The sequence below is a fragment of the Myodes glareolus genome, chromosome 10 (assembly GCF_982192425.1).
Source record: "Myodes glareolus chromosome 10, mMyoGla1.1, whole genome shotgun sequence".
In the NCBI taxonomy this organism is placed as follows: Eukaryota; Metazoa; Chordata; class Mammalia; order Rodentia; family Cricetidae; genus Myodes; species Myodes glareolus.
The window spans coordinates 23,606,440-23,624,514 of NC_142035.1; the positions used below are offsets into that span (position 1 = coordinate 23,606,440).

The following is an 18,075-nucleotide window of genomic DNA, read 5'->3' on the forward strand; positions in this document are numbered from 1 at the left end:
TACCAATGGCTATTTAGGGAACTTTATGTCTGCAGATAGCACAACAAGGAATCAATCATGCGTGCTTGGGCAACTGTCTGTGTTTAGGACTGCTGTGTAAATGTAGAATTGCTATATCCAAGCCTAAACACTTTAACTGGGCTCAGTCACACTTAGGAGACAGGAGGATCGCTTGAAAGCAGTTCTTTGAGACCAGTTTGACCACATACTGAGATAGTATCTTAAAACGACAATAGCAACCAAGCAAAAACCACTATCCTTAAAACAAAACAAAGCTGGGGCTGGAGAGATGGCTCAGCAATGGCTGCTCTTCCAGAAGACCTGGGTTCAATTCCCAGCACCTAAGTGGCAGCTCACCATGGTCTATAATTGGAACTCCTAGAGTTGCAACACCTTCACATAGACACGCTTGCAGGCACATAAAATAAAAGAAATAATTTTTAAAAAGCAAGAATATCTGTTTATTTTGCAACTAGATAATACATTCAGAAAACATTTTCCTGTCCAAATTCAAAGGTTGCAGGAGTCGGTTAACCCTCTCCTCCACAGTCCCTGTCTACCCACCTCCCTCTCCTAACTTCCTTATCCTTTCAGGGTGTTCCCGAATAACAAGTAAATAACTAGATATTTATTTCCTCTCCAAATTTTTGTTTGATTTGAGACGGGGTCTCACTGTAAAGTCTGTGCCAGCCTCAAACCCTCTATTCTCCTGCCTCTGCCTGCTGAGTGGCTGTGCTTACTACTGGATACCACCACACCCAGCCCCCTCCCTCTTTGTATGCAAAGGCATGTACGAGATCAGCCTTTTTGTATTTTGCTTCTTTTCTTCTCTTTCCTTTTCTCTTGTCTTTTCCTTCTTCCCTTCCTCCCTCCCTCCCTCCCTCCCTCTCTCCCTCCTTCCTTTTACCTCCCTCCCTCTTTTCCTCCCCCTGCCCCTCTCCCTTCCTTCTTCTCCTCCCTGCCATTTACATTAACAACACATACTGGTTACTGAAGATGTGCCAGCATTGCTTTCTTTAACTAGCCATATTCTTTTTTTTTACATTTTTTAAAATATGTATTTATTTATTTATTATGTATACAATATTCTCTCTGTGTGTATGCCTGCAGATCAGAAGAGGGCACCAGACCCCATTACAGATGTGAGCCACCATGTGGTTGCTGGGAATTGAACTCAGAATCTTTGGAAAAGCAGGCAATGCTCTTAACCTCTGAGCCATCTCTCCAGCCCCTTAGCCACATTCTTTTGTTGCTGCTGCTGCTGTCTCTGTGTGGCTCAGATATGGGCCTGGTGGATTGTCCACACTCAGGAAGTACTTGCTTGAAGCTCAGGTACATGAGAATGGCCATTCCTGAGAGCTGGCTGATACCATGGAAGGTCGGCCTCTGGTTTTGAAGATAGTATTGCTTGGTCTAGGAACTTCAGGTTTATGACTTGTTCAAGTTTTTATTTCTTCCTTTAATAAATGGGAATCATGTGAAAGTTTAATATTGAATCTTTCTGGGGTTCAATGGGGCCTATAAAAGGCACAGTCCTCAGTGAGACGTCTTTCTTTGGGGAGATGGGGATAGTTTGAGACAGGCCTGGACCTTACGCAATTCTCCTGCCTCAGCTTCCAAGTCCTGAGATTTTAGATGTGCACCACCTGCCCTGACTCAGAGAGATTTTGCTCTCTTTATTTAAAAATTTGTTATTATTTGTATGTGCATATGTGTTTGTGTGTATGTATGTATGTGTTTGTGTGAATGTAGGCACCCACAAGCCATAGTATGCATGTGTGGGTCAGAGGACAGTTCTTTACACCTTTCTGCTGCTGTACTGCATATCCCAAGCTGGCTGGCCTGGGAGCTCCTAAGCAGTTCTCTTGTCTCTGCCTGCCGGCTCGTCTAGGGGTGCTAGGGATACATATGCATAGCACTAGATCTAGTTGTGTTGTTGTTTGTTTTCATCCACTAAGCCACCTCCCTGCCCTCCTCAGTGAGATTCCTAATCAAGAGAAAGATGAAGTGGAGAGATAATTCAGCAGCCAAGAGCACTGACCCGGACTCAATTCCCACTGTCCACATGGAAGCTCACAGCTGTTTGTAACTCCAGTTCCAGGGGACTGGACACGCTCACACAGACATACACGCAGGCAAAACACCAATGCACATGAAATAAAAGTAAATTGCTTAAAATAAAATAATGTTTTTTTTAAAAAGAGAGAAAAAAACAACCCCCCCCATGTGTGTGTATGTACACATGCATGTGTGTGATTCTGTTCCATGCTAGCACAGCCTTCACATGGAAGACTAGGTGAGTCAGCCAGGGCTTAGCTGGAGAATGTGGCAGAGAATAAACTTAAGGCCCATCCCTAGAGGAGGAGGTGCAGGCAGTGTGCGGTGTGACATTAACTGTCACTTACTGACTGCTCGCTGCTTGTCAGGCATGATTCCAAACCCTTGGGAACTGCTGACTCATTTAACCTTCGCCACAGCAGAGATGAAGAAACCACAGCCCGAGAAGTTAAGTAACTTGACTGAGGTCATCAGTGGGAAGACTGGCAGAGCCAGAATCTATCCCTGAGAGTTTGGCTCCCGAGGCCATGCTCTGCGCATTCCCGTCTCTCGGGATGCCTGGTAGCAGTAGTGATTCATTTTGATTAGAGGTAAAATGGGGAAGAATAGTTAAATTAGGGTGTAAAAGAAAGATGGGGGCCCAAAAGTAGGGAGAGGCCAAAAGTGTTCTAGGCAGGGCTTTTCAGTGGGTGAAGTCAGATGTCCAAGAGGCTTTTGATACTGGGCAGAAGGGACTGTGACTTCCACCTTGTAGATCAGCATGGCAGACCAGCCACATGCGGACTGAAGACCTGGCACCTGCAGCCAGATCTTAGGGTTCAGAAATGAGTTCCTTTTTGAAGTGGTAATACAAGCCGGGTGTGCTGTTCAAAAGCACATTCAGTGTAGAGGAAGGCCCCCTTCTCCCGCTGCTGTTTCCCACGAGGCAAGCCAGCATTACATTTTTGTTAGTGCCGTCTTCTGTCTCTCTCTTTTTTAATTTACCAGCATTTTTATCTTAAAATGTTTTTCTATTTTATGGGTCTCTATGTGTGCCCAAGTGTATGTGTGTGCATGACCTATAGAGGACAGAAGAGGCATCTGCTCCCCTGGAATTATAGTCTCTCATGGTTGTGAGCTGCCATGTGGGTGTTGGGAGTTGAACTGAGGTTCCCTGCAAGAGCAACTGGTGCTGTTACCACTGAGCCATCTCGCCAGCCCCACACCAGCATTAAAACAGTAGGGGCTGGCTGGGGAGATGGTAGCTTTGTGAAATACCTGCTGAGCAAGCATGAGAACCTGAGTTCAGATCCCAGAATCCACACCTGAGTCAGTAGTGGGCACCTAGAAGCCCAGGACTAGAAGGCAAGCAGATCTCTGAAGCTTGCTGACTAGCCAGTCCTGTCAAATATGAGTTTCACATTTAGTGAGAGACCCTGTCTCAAAAAATAAAGATGGAGATCAGGCATGGAAGGCACACAACTCTCAGTACACAGGTACTCACCTACACAAGCAAGTGTATATACCATACACTCACATACAGATAATAATAACAGCAGCAGCAACCGCATTGAAAAGTTAGCCAGCTTATCTACCCAGATCAAACTGGGAGGCTGTGGTAGCACTTAGGAATCCCAGATCTTGGGCGTGGAATCAAAAGGATCAGAAGTTCCAAACTGGGCCACTAGATGGCTCAGTGGGTAAAGGCATTAGGCATTTGCCACTCAGCTTTAGGATTTGAGTTTGATTCCATGACCTAGTGGTAGAAGGAAAGACTGAATTCCCAGAAATTGTCCTCTGATCTCCACATGATGCCATAGGAAACACACACACACACACACACACACACACACACACACACACACACACACACACACACACACACTAAATAATAATATAATTAAAGAGAGAGAGAAGCTCAAGCTCACCCAGCCTGGGGTAAGATGCAGTTGCTGTTCCTCATCATCTCACCGCTCCTGCTGTTTCCCTGAGACAAAGCAGGGTGGTCCTGTCATGTGTGTGCTGCTGTTTTCTCTAAAAGTGAGAGGCTGTGTGTCTCAGCCTTTGGCCTGTGTACACAGAGAAGAGCTCTGTGCTGTTCATCCTAAGTTCAAGTAGAGACAGTGAGTTCTGGGGTCAGGACAGAGAGAAGTCTTCGCAGAGAACCTCTGGGAAGTTTTTGGATTAGATGGGACTCGTTGAGAGAAACAGTCTCCTGAGTCCTGAGTCTTAAAACCTGTTGTCATTGTCCACGTGCTTTGGGTGTTAGGTCACCCTTCACATGAGCCGCAATAATCCTTCTCTTGTGTTTTTGAGATCAGATCTTTCTACATGTGTAAAAAGGAGATGATGTATCTGAAAACATAAATATCACTCTGAAGATAACGGACACAAATATACCTCGTCCTTGGGAAGAGGACTGGGTGATTCAGGCTCAAGTGGGATGGAGACACAGTTCTCACTACGTACCCTAAGCTCTTTGTTGGTTTGTTTGTTTGAGACAGGGTCTCTCTACATATCCCTGATTGTCCTGGATCTTACTATGTAGACCAAACTGGCCTTGAATTCACAGAGATCTACCTTTCTCTGCCACCCACCACCACCACCACTGGCCAGCTATTTAGAGCTCTTTTAAAATGTGTGTGATTGTTTGTATTATCTAGTTCAAGGCAATTTTTTAAGTAAGCATATTAATGAAGCTTCTACCACCATAAACCCTTTCTACCTTAAATGGCAAATTAATATTAACTCAGAGGGTAAATAATTCAAGTCACAGGGTTTATTTATTATCTCCCAAGTTCCAGTTCATTTATTGTTAGAAATCTCAAAAGGCATTTTTGCCTTTTAGAATAACTGTCCCAAGTGACATTTTGATTTCATGACTATGTCAAAGTCCAAAGAACACAGAGTGTAACTCATGCCAGCCTGTTAACCTGAGTCGTCATTTCTAGCAATAGGACAAGGGCATGCATGGCACTAGTGGTCTCTACTCAGGGAGCCACCGTTCATTTCAGCAGCCCTGCCAGTAGGCTCTCCCATCTACCCCAGCCAGTAGGCTCTCCCCTCTACCCCAGCCAGAAGGCCAGGGGCCTGGGGTGTGAGTTCCTGATGTGGGGATAGACTTGGCTTAAATGTCGGTCAGGAGCATAGGAGGGGAGCGCGGTTACGGATGAGCATGTCGTTTGAGCGTGTCAGGGTGGTTTAGTAACCATCCTGGCTCAAGTCCAAACACCAGCAGCTGAATATATTTCAGGCCTATTGCACAATCTCTCTCTCAAGTCTTTTATGTACTAAGTTTGGATGGCAGTAGTACCTTCTGCACAGAGTTACACGGTGGACCCTTTAAGTATTCAGCACAGTGATTTGCATGCAGGAAGCACTTAATTTTTGTGGGAGTTTTTATTTTGATATTTGCCTCTCATTTAAAGAAAATCCTGTAGAATCATCACAGAACCTGGAAGCTGTCATTGTACCCTTTCCTGCTTTTTTCTCATCCTTTCCTTCCTGAAGTAACTGCCGAGCTGCAATTGTGTGCTCAGTAATGCATGGGCCTGACTTTGCCCTGAAGTAACTGCCGAGCTGTAATTGTGTGCTCAGTAATGCATGGACCCGACTTTGCCCTGAAGTAACTGCTGTTCTGCGATTGTGTGCTCAGTTATGCATAGGCCTGACTTTGCAAGAAGATACCCCATTCACAGTGCCCTCCCTCTGCCCCACTTTCTCATTGATCAGGTGGTGACCTACGCCCCGTTCACGCTCTTCCCCTCACTCGTCCCTAGTGCACTGCTGGAGCAGGCCTATGCTGTGCAGATGGATTTCAACATGCTGGTGGATGCTGTCAGCCAAAACACGACTTTCCTGGAGCAAACTCTGTCTAGGTACTGAGTGCTAAGGCCTCTGAGGCCAGAGATGCTAAAAGCTTGGAATGGGAAAGTTGGGGAGCCAGACTTATTGCTGTGTTCACTAACTTGGTAGAGTGGGGAGCAGGTACCCCTCAGAGGAAATAAAAAGTAGAAAAGGAGTGAGGAGAGCTGCCTTCTAATCCTGACTCCACTGCTCTGTGTATGACAAGCAAGAGGAAAGCCTTGCTTCTCTGAGACTTGGTTTCTTAATCTGAAAAATGAGGTTGGGCTCAGTGGTTAAGAGCACTCACTGCTGTAGCAAATGACCAGGGTTCAGGTCCCAGCACATACATGGTGGCTCACAGCCTTCCATAAGTTTAGTTTCAGGGACCCAGCACCCACTTCTGGCCTCCTTGGGCACTAGACAAAGTGTAGTTATGCACACATGGGTGAAACATTCATGTATATAAAATAAAATAAAAATAAGTCTTTAAAAGGTCTCCATTTTAGCCAGGCAGTGGTGGCGCACGCCTTTAATCCAGCATTCAGGAGGCAGAGGCAGGTGGATCTCTGTGTGTTTGAGGGCAGCCTGGTCTACAAAAGCTAGTTCCAGAACAGCTAGGACTGTTACACAGAGAAACCCTGTCTCAAAAACAAAGATGAAAAGGTCTCCATTTGGAATTATGGTAACGACCTGGTTTGGGAGAAAAGAGAGTTTAGGGAGGTTGTTGGGCTTTAACTTCTAAGCAAGGGTCCTTCTTTATCTCTCCTTTAGAAGGATGTGTTTAATGTTTTTTGTTTTGTTTTTGTTTGTTTTTTGAGACAGGGTTTTTCTGTAGCTCTGGAGCCTGCCCTGGAACTAGTTTTTGTAGACCAGGCTGGCCTCAGACTCACAGAAATCCATCTGCCTCTGCCTCCCAAGTGCTGGCATTAAAGGTGTGCACCACCACTGCCCAGCATAATTAATGTTTTTTAAATGACCTTTTCTTGTCACCTAAAACCTCATATCCTTGGGTAGGACAAAATGCAGACAGAGTCATAACCAAGATACAAGTAGGCAGTCACTCCTTCGTCTCTTCTTGCTAGATCTTTTTCTCCCCATTTCAGGTCCTGAGGCAAGTGAAGTTTCTTGGTTAAATTTGGAATTAAGTATAAATTGCTTATTTTAGAATTAAGTGTATACATAAACATTTTATACATGTGCTATATGTATCTAATTGTGTATTTATGATGAAGTTTTCAATGAAAAGCTAGATTGTTTTGTTAGAGACCGACTCTTTCTCAGACGTGCTCATTGGGGACAGGCTGAATGTGAGAAGGAGCAATAATCATAGGGAATGTGGAAACCATTGCTTTGGAGCCAACAATCCAGTGGGTCATGATATATGAACCCTGCCACCACCTTCTTTCCCTGGACGGGTTTGCTTTGTGCTCACTACGAGCAGCCTGGGTTAGCCCATTTAGACCTGACAATGTGATTATGTGGGAGACCTGCTCCAAAGCCCAACTCAGTAACTCAGCCTTCCCTGCTCCTTTCTACACACACACACACACACACACACACACACACACACACACGTGCGCGCACGCACACACACCACCACCACCACCATAGGTAGCCCTTAAGAGAGAAAAATAGCCTAGAGCCTGGGCTGGAAAGGCATCTCCTCTTCAGAGAAGAGAAAATGTGTCCTACTTTCCATGGGGGCTAAAGCCTAAGAAAGGCCCCAGTGAAAGAAGTCGTCCTCCTAAAGAGCCTGCAGGACAGCTATACTTGCCCACCCCACACTGCTCCACCGCAGACTTCTGTAACCAGGTCAGCCTACAAGCCTGGCTTGGCTGGGGACAGACTTTGCCCTGAGTCTTGAGACACAGCAATGGGATGTTAATGACTGGTAGACTCCTCCTTGCCGTGCTTCTTCCTAAGGCTCCAGAAAACCATACTGGATGAGCCCTAGCACGTGCCACCTGCCACCGCAGCACACTAGGCTAAGACGATGAGCCCATTTAGATCGAGCCCTCCTCCATGCGGTCTCTAGCCCTACAGGAGGGATGCTATTGCTTGTCATATAATAAGCAAACATTGCATCTCTGATTGGCTCTGTCAAGGAGCTATCCACAGTGCTGTGGGAGAACCTAGATAAGGGATCTGGTGCAGATAGCGAGGCTTCTTCAAGGAAATGGAGTCACACGAGGGTTAACCTACGCAGTAAACCAGGATATGTACCCTGGCCTGAAAAACCCACAGGCACATAGCCAACTGCCCTGGGCACTGTCATGGAGGAGGGGAGACTTCTCTGGGAGGTGACCAGTACAGGGGAAGCTCCGGAGAGTTAACTTGAGGTCAGCCAGAACACTTATCAGTTATTCATGATGTGTGAATTTTTAAAAACCATATCGTGTCATGTCCTCTCCCCCACAAGTCTATTTTCTAAGCAGCTATTTTCTTTTCAGGTCACAGTTGAACAAACTAAGATACAGGGAGTGGATAGGATTCCCTGAGATTGCCTGGTGGAGCCTGGATACGAACCCAGGTCATCTAGCTCTAGAGTAGATTATTAGGCACTATTTTCTGCTGGGTTGGAATGGGTATTCAAGACTCAGAAAGTATCCAGAAGTTGGTGGGTAGGGGTGGGACTCATAGCCTGCAGGGTCTTGTGTGGCCTGGAAAATGGTCTTTCCTTCCCTAGCACTATCAAAAAGGATGACTTCACTGCCCGTCTCTTTGACATCTACAAGCAAGTCCTGAAAGAGGGCGTTGCCCAGGTAACCACTCCTAGCCTTCGTCTGGACCTTGTCTCTTCTGTCTCTGCTGTTTTGTTTTTGTTTTCTTCTTAATAGAATTGGCCGCAGTCTCTTCTCATAGGAATCTACCTTGGACTGGTCTCTATTGGGCCTACATACCAGAGGCCAGTCCAGGAAACAGAATGGGCCTTCTGAGCATGGGAGTATTAGGCGGTCTTCCTTAGCTCTACAGAGTGCAATGTGGCTAGACCCCCAAGGTCAGCCCTGGGCCAGTATCCTCAGCCTTCAGTTTCTCCACAGACTGTCTTCCTGGGCCTGAATCGCTCAGATTACATGTTCCAGTGCAGTGCGGATGGATCCAAAGCCCTGAAACAGATTGAAATCAACACTATCTCTGCCAGCTTTGGGGGCCTGACCTCCCGGACTCCTGCTGTGCACCGGTGGGTTCCTAGGGCGGCTGTGGAGCACATTGTGGGGAAGAGCTCAATGAACCTCTGGTCACTGGCTAAGCCAAGGGTCTGCTTCTGGGACTGTACCTTCCTGGGCCCAGACTCATGGCTTCTCCATGCCTCCATCTTCTCCTCATAACAATTTACTACTTGAAATCAGATCTTTTGTGTGCCAGAGAAAGAGGAGAGAGCTCATGGCATTTTAGCTTTGCCCCTCACTGTGCAAATTAACACTCCAGGCCCAGAGAACGATGCCTTCCAGAGGCCTGACATATCTGAGGCCTGAGAGCAGCTCTGAACCCAAAGCACAGGGGGTTGAGAAGCTTCATCTGAGGGGTAGGCCATAGTAATGGTTTCTTAGCCACAGGATGCTCCAGGTCACTACAAGTCTATATGGTCTGCCGCAGGATGCCATATGGTACCTGGGAGCCCAAGGTGAGGGATTCCTACTCCCTTAGAAGCTGAGTTGGGGTAGAATGGCCACACAGGGTCTCAGGGCTCCTCTGGGCATGTCCATCTAGGTAAGGACAGCTCAGCACATCCCAGCGATAGCGGGCCCTCCAGGAATGGCGGTAAAGAGCCTTGAAGAGCTTGGCTAATTTTCAGAGTAATGCTCCTACATGTAGGAGCGAGGTCACAGGTAGAATGGTGTGCTGGTCTGCCAAATTACTGAGCAGCCATCTTTCTTCCAACAGACATGTTCTCAACGTCCTGAAAAAGACCAAAGAAGCTGCCAAGATCCTCTCCAATAATCCCAGCAAGGGACTGGCCCTGGGGATCGCCAAAGCCTGGGAGCTCTATGGCTCAGCTAAGTAAGGATGTGGAAAGGTGGCAGTAGTGTCCTTTAGTGTCAGCAGTCATGGTGGGCAGCTTCTCCTTTGCTAGACGTCAGTAGGGGACAAAGGGTGTTCCTAGGGATAGAAACCTACACATTTAAGAGCCAAAAATATTTTAGTGGAGTTCTGGGTTTCCTTCTAAAATAAGAGATGCAGACTGTAACTTACTGCTTCCTTGTGGAGTAGGGGGTCATGTGATGATGGACAGTGATCGCTGTAAAGCACGGTGCCACCTAGGGTTGGAAGGCGCCTGCATTGCTGGCTTTCAGTTCCCATCCATTATCTCTGTAATGCTGGCTTCATCGCCATCCGCTTTCACATTTCACTGCTCTCAGTGTGCTTGCCATAGGAATCCTCTGCTGCTCTCCCTCTGCCTCCCCACTTGCTGTGGTTTGGGGGAAAACAAGGATCCTGGTTGTTCTAATCGTGCGTAAACAGCGTGCGGACCTCTTTGATGAGGCCGGTTTTGATCGGGGAATTTTATGGCGTCCATTTTAAGTGCTTAGAAGTGTTTTCTTTGCTTTCTTCCTATTTCTCAACCATGTTCCAGATGTGTGAATATGCTAGGTAAGTGACTTCCAGATAGTTGAGAGGCCACTGCCAGCTGCTGTGCAGTGTGTCCACAGTCCCCCTGCGCTGAGTGTTTACACCTGGGGTCCCACTGAGTCCCCAGAACAAGAGCTCTGAGGGGGTGCCGTTCCTCTCCCGTTTTACAGACCAGTAAACTGAGGTTCAGAGAAGTATAGTGACTTGCTCGAAGTCAGATGGTGAGTCAATAGTAGAACCCAGTGATAAACTCCTGGAACCCACATATGTAATGGTTCTGCTGCTTGCAAGTGAGCCTTTCTGGACTTGCTCAGCCTCTCTCGGTTCCAGCAAGTTCTGAGCATTTACAAGGTAGACAAACAGTATGTCAAGTAGATCCTTGGCCAGGTTCCATTTTAAGAAGGTGAAGTCAGGAGATGGTCACCTGAGAAACTGTCAGTGGCAAATACTGCAAAGGGAGTCTCTGGCCAGGCCAAGAGGAATGCAGGGAGAAAGTCATGCACCCAGTCTGGCACTGGTGGGTAAGGGCTCTGTGATCCTGAGCAGGTACTGGCTTTGCCCACTGTGAGAGTGGGTAAGGCTCGTCTGTGGGGCGAGCACATGACCTTGGCATGTCTTTTCTGAGCTGGGCATGGTGATATATATCTTTAATCTCAGCACTTAGAAGGCAGAGGCAGGTTAGTCTCTATGAGTTCAAGGCCAGCTTGGTCTACATAGCAAGTTCCAGACTAGCCAACTCTACATATCAAGATCCTCTCTCAAAAAAACAAAAACACACCTGTAATTTCATTACTCGGGAAGCTGAAATAGGAGAAGGCCTTTTAGTTCAGGGCCAGTCTAAGCTATACAGTGAGTATCATACCAGGAATACAGACTAGAGTCTGCCTCAGAAGAAGTGTGCCAGGATAGCGCTCTGCCTCCCAGCTACATCCCCAGTCTTGCTTGCTGTTTTGAGGCAGGGTCTTGTTACATAGCCTTGAACTCATGACAGTTCTTCTGTTCTAGCCTCCTAAGTAGGGAGTTGTATACATGTACCACCTGCCCTAATTATAAAATTATGATTTCAGTGGGGCTGGAGAGTTGGTTTAGCAGTTAAGAGCATTTATTGCTCTTGCAAAGGACCTGGGTTCAATTCCCATATGGGTTGCTCATAACATTCTGTAAAATTGTGATTTCAGTTAAACACATGCTTTCAAAACATAGGCCTAGGGCTGGAGAGGTGCTCAGAGGCTAAGAGTGCTTCCTGATCTTCCAGTGGACCTGAGTTTGACTCCCAGCACATGGGGTCACTTACACCACCTATGTCTCGAGCTCCAGGGAATCAGGTGGCCTCTTCTGGCCTCTGAGGGCACATGGCATAGAGCCACACAGTTATGCATGCATCCATAGAATTAAGTCTTTAAGAGTAACAGTAAAATACAGGGCCCAGAGTTAGAACAAGCAGAAGGATGATTGTTGATATCAACACTTCTGTTTCATAAATGAGACCAGCAAGACTCAGGGAAAGGGTTAACTGCTCTGCTCAAGGACATCACAGTCTCTGGCAGAGCCGGGACTGAGATTGTTGGGCTCTCTGTCGGAGCCAGCATGCTATTTCCAGGTCACCTTCCTCAACCCACAGCTCTCCAAGTCCGCTCAGTCCGCACTTCTCAGAACCGAATTTTCTGAACCTGGCTCCCATTGCTTGCCAAGTGGAAAGGCTAGCTTAATTAGCCAGAGTTTGAAATTCCATTTTAACTTCCTCCTTTGCCTCTTCTTGGAGGTGAGCCATCCTGGGCCAGGTGCCACCCTGCCCACTCACCCCAAACACCTATGAGCAGAGTGGTTCAGGAAACAAAATGGGCCTTTGGCCCTTGGACCTCTCAAGGCAAGATGGCTTCTGAGAAACCACTTCCATGTTGTCTTGCAGATCCTAGTTTAAAATCAGTTTCCAGTTTAAATGTCCTATCTGCCCTCTTGCCTTGAGGCAGGCTGGAAGAGTATTTAGCCAAGTAGAAAGAGGTCAGATGAACACAGTTTAGACTAAGCCATTCAGCTAAGATTGGAAAAAGCAGAGGTAGATGAAGGGCCAATACAGAGGTCAGAACATATGCTTAGAATAATACTAAGTCAAAGTCTGGACTTCCCAGTGTCTGAGCAAGAAGCCACGGGCACAAAACAGAGCAGCCATAGCAGAAAGGGCGTTTGGTACTGTAAAACACCAGTCTCATGAATCTGGTTGTGGGGGAAGGAAGAGCCTGTGTTTAACACTGAGAATATCTTAACTGGTATAAGATTTTCCCTGAGTGTTCAAGCCTCTACTTCTTTAAGAAACTTTTAGATAAACAGAGAGGCCCATATGCCTTAGTGATCCCATGAATACTATGAGACCAAATGTGGCCCTGTGGATATCACTGACGGGCTGAGCAGTCCCCAGAGGTGATGCCTTGTTTGTAGTTGCCTCTGGAGAGTTCTGTTTAGCTCTTTTGTTTTTTCATGTAAGAACTCCACTCTTGGATCATATCCTTTACTGTTTGAGAGTAGAGTCGTTAGCCTTTGACCCCAGCATTGTCATTCGTATACAAAACATTCCTCGGTGTTTATTCTTCTAGACAGATTTTTGAATCACTGTATTACTGTATTAGGTTTTCTGTTGCTTGTTTTAGGATAGGGTTTCACGCAGCCCAGGTCAGTTTTTTTCTCTCTTTTTTTGTTTTTGTTTGTTTGTTTTTCAAAACAAGGTTTTATTTTTTCCCCCCATGTAGTCCTGGCTGTCCTGGAACTCACTTTGTAGACCAGGCTGGCCTCGAACTCAGATCCGCCTGCCTCTGCCTCCCAAGTGCTGGGATTAAAGCCATGTTCCATCACTGGCCCAGGCCAGTCTTAAACTCCTAATTCTCTTGCCTTCACTACCTAAGTGCTGGGATCACAAGAGTGTGCCATCATACATGGCTCAAGATGGCTTCTAGGGAAAAAATGGGTGAGGTTAGATGGTTTTAAATATAAATTTTAAGTTGAATAGATATTTGATATCATTACAATATTTCATCTCCCACTAGAGAACAGACAATAGATGCCTCCCCCACCCAGTTCCTGTTTTAAAGAAATGTGTTGTTGCCTCAGGCAATCCTAATTTGAGGCTGCATCTGTTCTTGCAGGGAAGCTATATTCTGTCTGTCTGTCTGTCTGTCTGTCTTGTGTGTACATACATGTGGAGGCCTGGTCAATGTCTAGTGTCTTCTTCAATATCTCTCCATCTTAGTTTTGAGACAGCCTCTCATTGAACTTGGAGCTCACCAATCTGGCTAGACTGACTTGCCAGCAATCCCCAGGGATTCCCCTGTCTCTGCTTCCCCAGTGATGGGATGACAGACAGGCTGCTTAGCCTTTTTTTTTTTTTTTTTTTTTTTTTTTTGGTGGGTTCTGGAGCTCAGACTCTGGTCCTTATGCTTGCATGGTAAGCCCTTTACCGACTGAGTCACCTCCTCAGTCCTTCCTTTCTGTTTGGACACAGGTTCTTGCTATGTAGCCCAGACTGATCTCAAAGTCACCATCCTCTTGCCCCCATCCCACCCCAAGTGCTGGGATTGCAGCCTGCATCCTTCGGGCTACCTGTGCTCTGACCTCACTCTAAGGGAGTGGCAGGAAGGACCAGCTCGGTAGCAGCCCCCGCTCACGTATGCTCTCTCTCCAGTGCTGTGGTACTACTGATCGCTCAAGAGAAAGAAAGGAACATATTTGACCAGCGTGCCATAGAGAATGAGCTACTGGACAGGCAAGTAAAGGAAGAGACGCAGGTGTGGCCCTAGTGGGCAGGGCATTCTGAACACTGCACCCATTACCTCTGATTCTCACCCTTCCTTCCCAGGAACATCCATGTAATCCGGCGAAGATTTGAAGATGTTGCTGAAAGGGGATCCCTAGACCAGAATCGAAGGCTGTTCATGTGAGCATCTCCAAAGAGCCACTAGACAGCTGCTTAAAAAACTCTCTTGCTTCCTCCTATCACTAATAAGCTTTTCTTTTGGGAATATGTTAGCTTGTTTTCTTTTTTCCTAATTTCTGAAATATCTCATCCTTTGAGGAAACTTTAGAAATGCCTAGCCACACTCTGTGTCTAACGGGATATGTCAGGGCTGCTGACCTTCTAGATAAGGACACCATACTTAAAGATGACCTTAGTCTTTCCTATAGCGCCCTGAGGTTTTCAAAGTTTTCTTGCTGCTCTTGTGACTGGTCAACAGGCCTGAGCAGTTGGGCTGGGCAGACAGAGGCATAGGCTCATTCTCACCCGTCTGGTCTGCAGCCTGGATTTGTCTTCTAAGCCAGGCCTATTTTTTCCCATGGGCCACCACACTAGCTTTAGTACAACATGTTTGGGTGCACTACAGCTTACAGAGTTAGACCTAGCCTGGCTGGGCCTGGTGGCACGTGCCTTTAGTTTCAGCACTCCAGAGACAGAGACAGGCAGATCTCTGAGTTGTAGGCCAGCCTGGTTTACATAGAAAGTTCTAAGTAGCTAGAAAGCTACATGGTGAGAGCCTATCTTAAAAGAATGTAGCCTGGCTTGATGGCACACATGTATAGTCCTAGCATTTGGGAAGTGGAGGCAGGAAGATTGGGGTGCCAGGTCATTCTCAGGTACCAGGTGAGCTTCCAAGTGAGCTCCAGATCGTCGTGGGATATAAGAGGCCCTGTCTCAGAAAACAAAGTAACAAGAATGTTAAGAGCCTCCGTGGACTTTCACAATCCCACTTCAGATATTTCCAAATGGGCTCTTATCACAACAAAGCAGAGCAGCCAGTTTACTCTTTAGGTAAACTAGATAATGTAAAATAGGCCAGGGAAAGGGGAAGAACTTACCTTAATTAGAGTCAAGTTTTTGCACATCCCCACCACTGGTTTAAGAAATTTTAGACTATCTGGTTTCTGCTTCTTTAAGCAGTAGAAATATGAAATTCAATCTGCTTTGCTGGTTCTGCCAGTGTGACTCTTTCACTCAAAACTTTGGATCCCTGTGTTTTTAATTTAACCTGTACTAACCTTCTTGTTTCCATTTTGTGGTGGTTGTTTTGTTTTTCAAGACAGGGTTTCTCTGTGTATAGCTTTGGCTGTCCTGGAACTCATTTTGTAGGCCAGGCTGACCTTGAGCTCACAGAGATCCACCTGCCTCTGCTTCCCAAGTACTGGGATTAAAGCCGTGCACCACCACTGCCTGGCCCCTGTGGCTGTCTTAAAATAACTTTAGGTCCAGAATATTCTAAAGCATTGTGTGCTGCACACCTGTTGTTAATAGAAGCACTAGCTTTCTGCTTTCACTAATTCTAGCAAACCCCGCCCAGCTCGCCTTACGGACTGCCACGTGTGCTCTGATGTATCCTGAAGTAGACTGAACTACCGACTACATCAGTAATGATTTTGTTTAGAAGCTTTTTCTATCCTGTGTTTCAGGGATGGCCAGGAAGTTGCTGTGGTTTACTTCCGAGATGGCTACATGCCCAGTCAGTATAATCCACAGGTTGGTATTTTCTATTAGACCAGTCTCTCCCTCCAGGGGCCTACCAGAGCTCCCCAGAAACCCAGCTCGGGCGTCACCACTCTGCTTGCCTCTGCTCAGGGGACGGCTCCTGGAAACCCTCTCTCCGTGCAGCTTTGTCCCCTCCACTCCACGAGAGAGAGCTTCAGGTTCTGAGGCTTTCAGAACCTGTCTGTGTTGGCGAGCAAACACCTTCCTAAGGGGAAGACCCCCGGTTTATAGCACTGCTGACTTCCATGGTGCAATGCTGAGTTACCCAGTTTCACAGCTTTGAACAAAGATCTGGGGAGAGATGGGCACAGTAAGCCCTTGACAGCTGATGCAAGAGTTCCAGGCCACCCGCCCACCCACCTTTCTTTGTTCTTTTCTGTGGCTTTTTTATTTGGATGGGGAGGAGCAAGGTCTTCCTTTGTAGCCCAGCCCAACCTGAAACTCTAGCCTCCCACCTCAGCCGTCCAGACACTGACAGTGAGTCATCATGCCCAGCTCTCCTGACCACTTTTATTTTCCTTATCTCTCCTTTATCTGAATCAGAAAGGTTTTTTTTGTTTGTTTGTTTTATCATGTTCTCATTTATGTTCATGGCAATCCTGATATTACCTCATCCTGCTAACCACCATGTAGTTTCAAAAATTACTTTCTACACATTTTATTTAACTCTTATAACTATCCTGTGAGACTTATAATTATCCCTATTAGATGAGGAAACTAAGGTTTGGAGCCATGCAGAGGCTTGTCTAAAATCCCACAAGAACCCCCCAGGATTTCTGACTCTCAGACCATTGCTTTCTGAATATGCTGTTCTCCCCCCCCCCCCCCCCCCCCCCCCCGTTAACATCTCTGCCATGGAGGAAAGGCTACACAGCCCTGCTTTCCTGAATTTAAAAAAAAGAAATAAGGGTTGGGGAGAGGTTCAGCAGTTAAGAGCACTTACTGCTCTTGTAGAGGACCCAGGTTTGGTTCTCAACCACTTGGCAGTTTATAACCATCTGTAACTCCAGTTCCAGGAGATCCAGGGCCCTCTTCTGGCCTCCACAGGCACCAGGCACACACATAGTACATATACATGCATGCAGAAAGCACCCATATATGTAAGATAAAAATAAACCTTTTTAAAGATACTTAATGAAAGACGCTAGGAAACGCCCTTGGTGGTGAGCTGAGAGCCCTGGCTGTGAGCAGCTTCCCCACCCCTCCTGGCTCTCAGTTCTGAAAACTGCATCTCAAGCTGCACTTGAACACAAGGACCCCTGTGAGATCTGTGGTTCAGTTCGGGTTCCTCGGGGCTGAGAGCTACCGAAGGACGGCTTCGGGGAAAGTCCTTTGGACCAGGGAAGTGGTTAGGGTGCTGGAGACCTGCTGACCTGAGTCGAGAAATGGACCCAGGTTTCAGGACAGGGAGGCAGAAGAGGAGAGGGTGCGCTAACAAGGGAAGGTATGTGCGAGAAGCTCACCTCCGCTTGGAACGTGGACATAGAGCTGCAAGGCTTTGTGACTTGTTAGATGACACTTGTGTTTGAGTGTTGCTTTCTCTGCTTCTGTGAAGTGTTTTTTTCCTAATCTTATCTATGTTCTGGGCCTCTCTATGGCTCTGCCCAGAGCACTAGACCAGTAGTTAGCTGACTGGTGAAGATCAGGTGAAGCCACTCCAGTGGGGAGCATGGGGGGCGGGGGCTCAGCCTTGATCCAGTTGTGGACAGGTGTCTGTAATCTGGACAAGGGCGATTTTCTACCCAGTGCCTGAGAATGGGGACCAGAGTTTGGAGACATGATCCTCTGATTGTTTCTGGTTTTCTAAGCTCCTAACACAACAAGTCTATTCAACCTGTGATTAGCCAGCTGCAGGCCTTTGTTGGCTTGATCCTGCTTGCCTGAGGACCCACTCTCCAGGGAGTTTCACCTGTCAGACTGCCTATTGTCAGGGAATTACTCAAATTTCACTTCACTGAGCAACAATAACAGATACTGAGTACCTGGGAAGTGTCAGAAGCTGCCTTTCTGTGGGGACACAAGAGAAAACAAGGCAGAAACCAAGGGTCTGGTTCTTATGGTAAATATACAGCTGGGTCAGGGAGGTGAGCACCAGAAGGAAAAACAATAGAAAA

General features: G+C 46.8%; 1 protein-coding gene across 4 annotated transcripts in view; it reads left to right on the forward strand.

The window, feature by feature from the left end:
• Positions 1–18,075, forward strand: part of Gss (glutathione synthetase) — a 38,123-nt gene that overhangs the window by 14,197 nt on the left and 5,851 nt on the right. For all 4 annotated transcript variants that reach the window (XM_085697169.2, XM_048431557.3, XM_048431559.3 and 1 more), the window contains 7 exons: positions 5,770–5,915; positions 8,570–8,645; positions 8,925–9,064; positions 9,769–9,885; positions 14,129–14,209; positions 14,303–14,380; positions 15,886–15,952. In XM_085697169.2, coding sequence (XP_085553295.2) covers positions 5,770–5,915; positions 8,570–8,645; positions 8,925–9,064; positions 9,769–9,885; positions 14,129–14,209; positions 14,303–14,380; positions 15,886–15,952 — 705 coding nt within the window. The remainder of the gene's footprint in view (positions 1–5,769; positions 5,916–8,569; positions 8,646–8,924; positions 9,065–9,768; positions 9,886–14,128; positions 14,210–14,302; positions 14,381–15,885; positions 15,953–18,075) is intronic.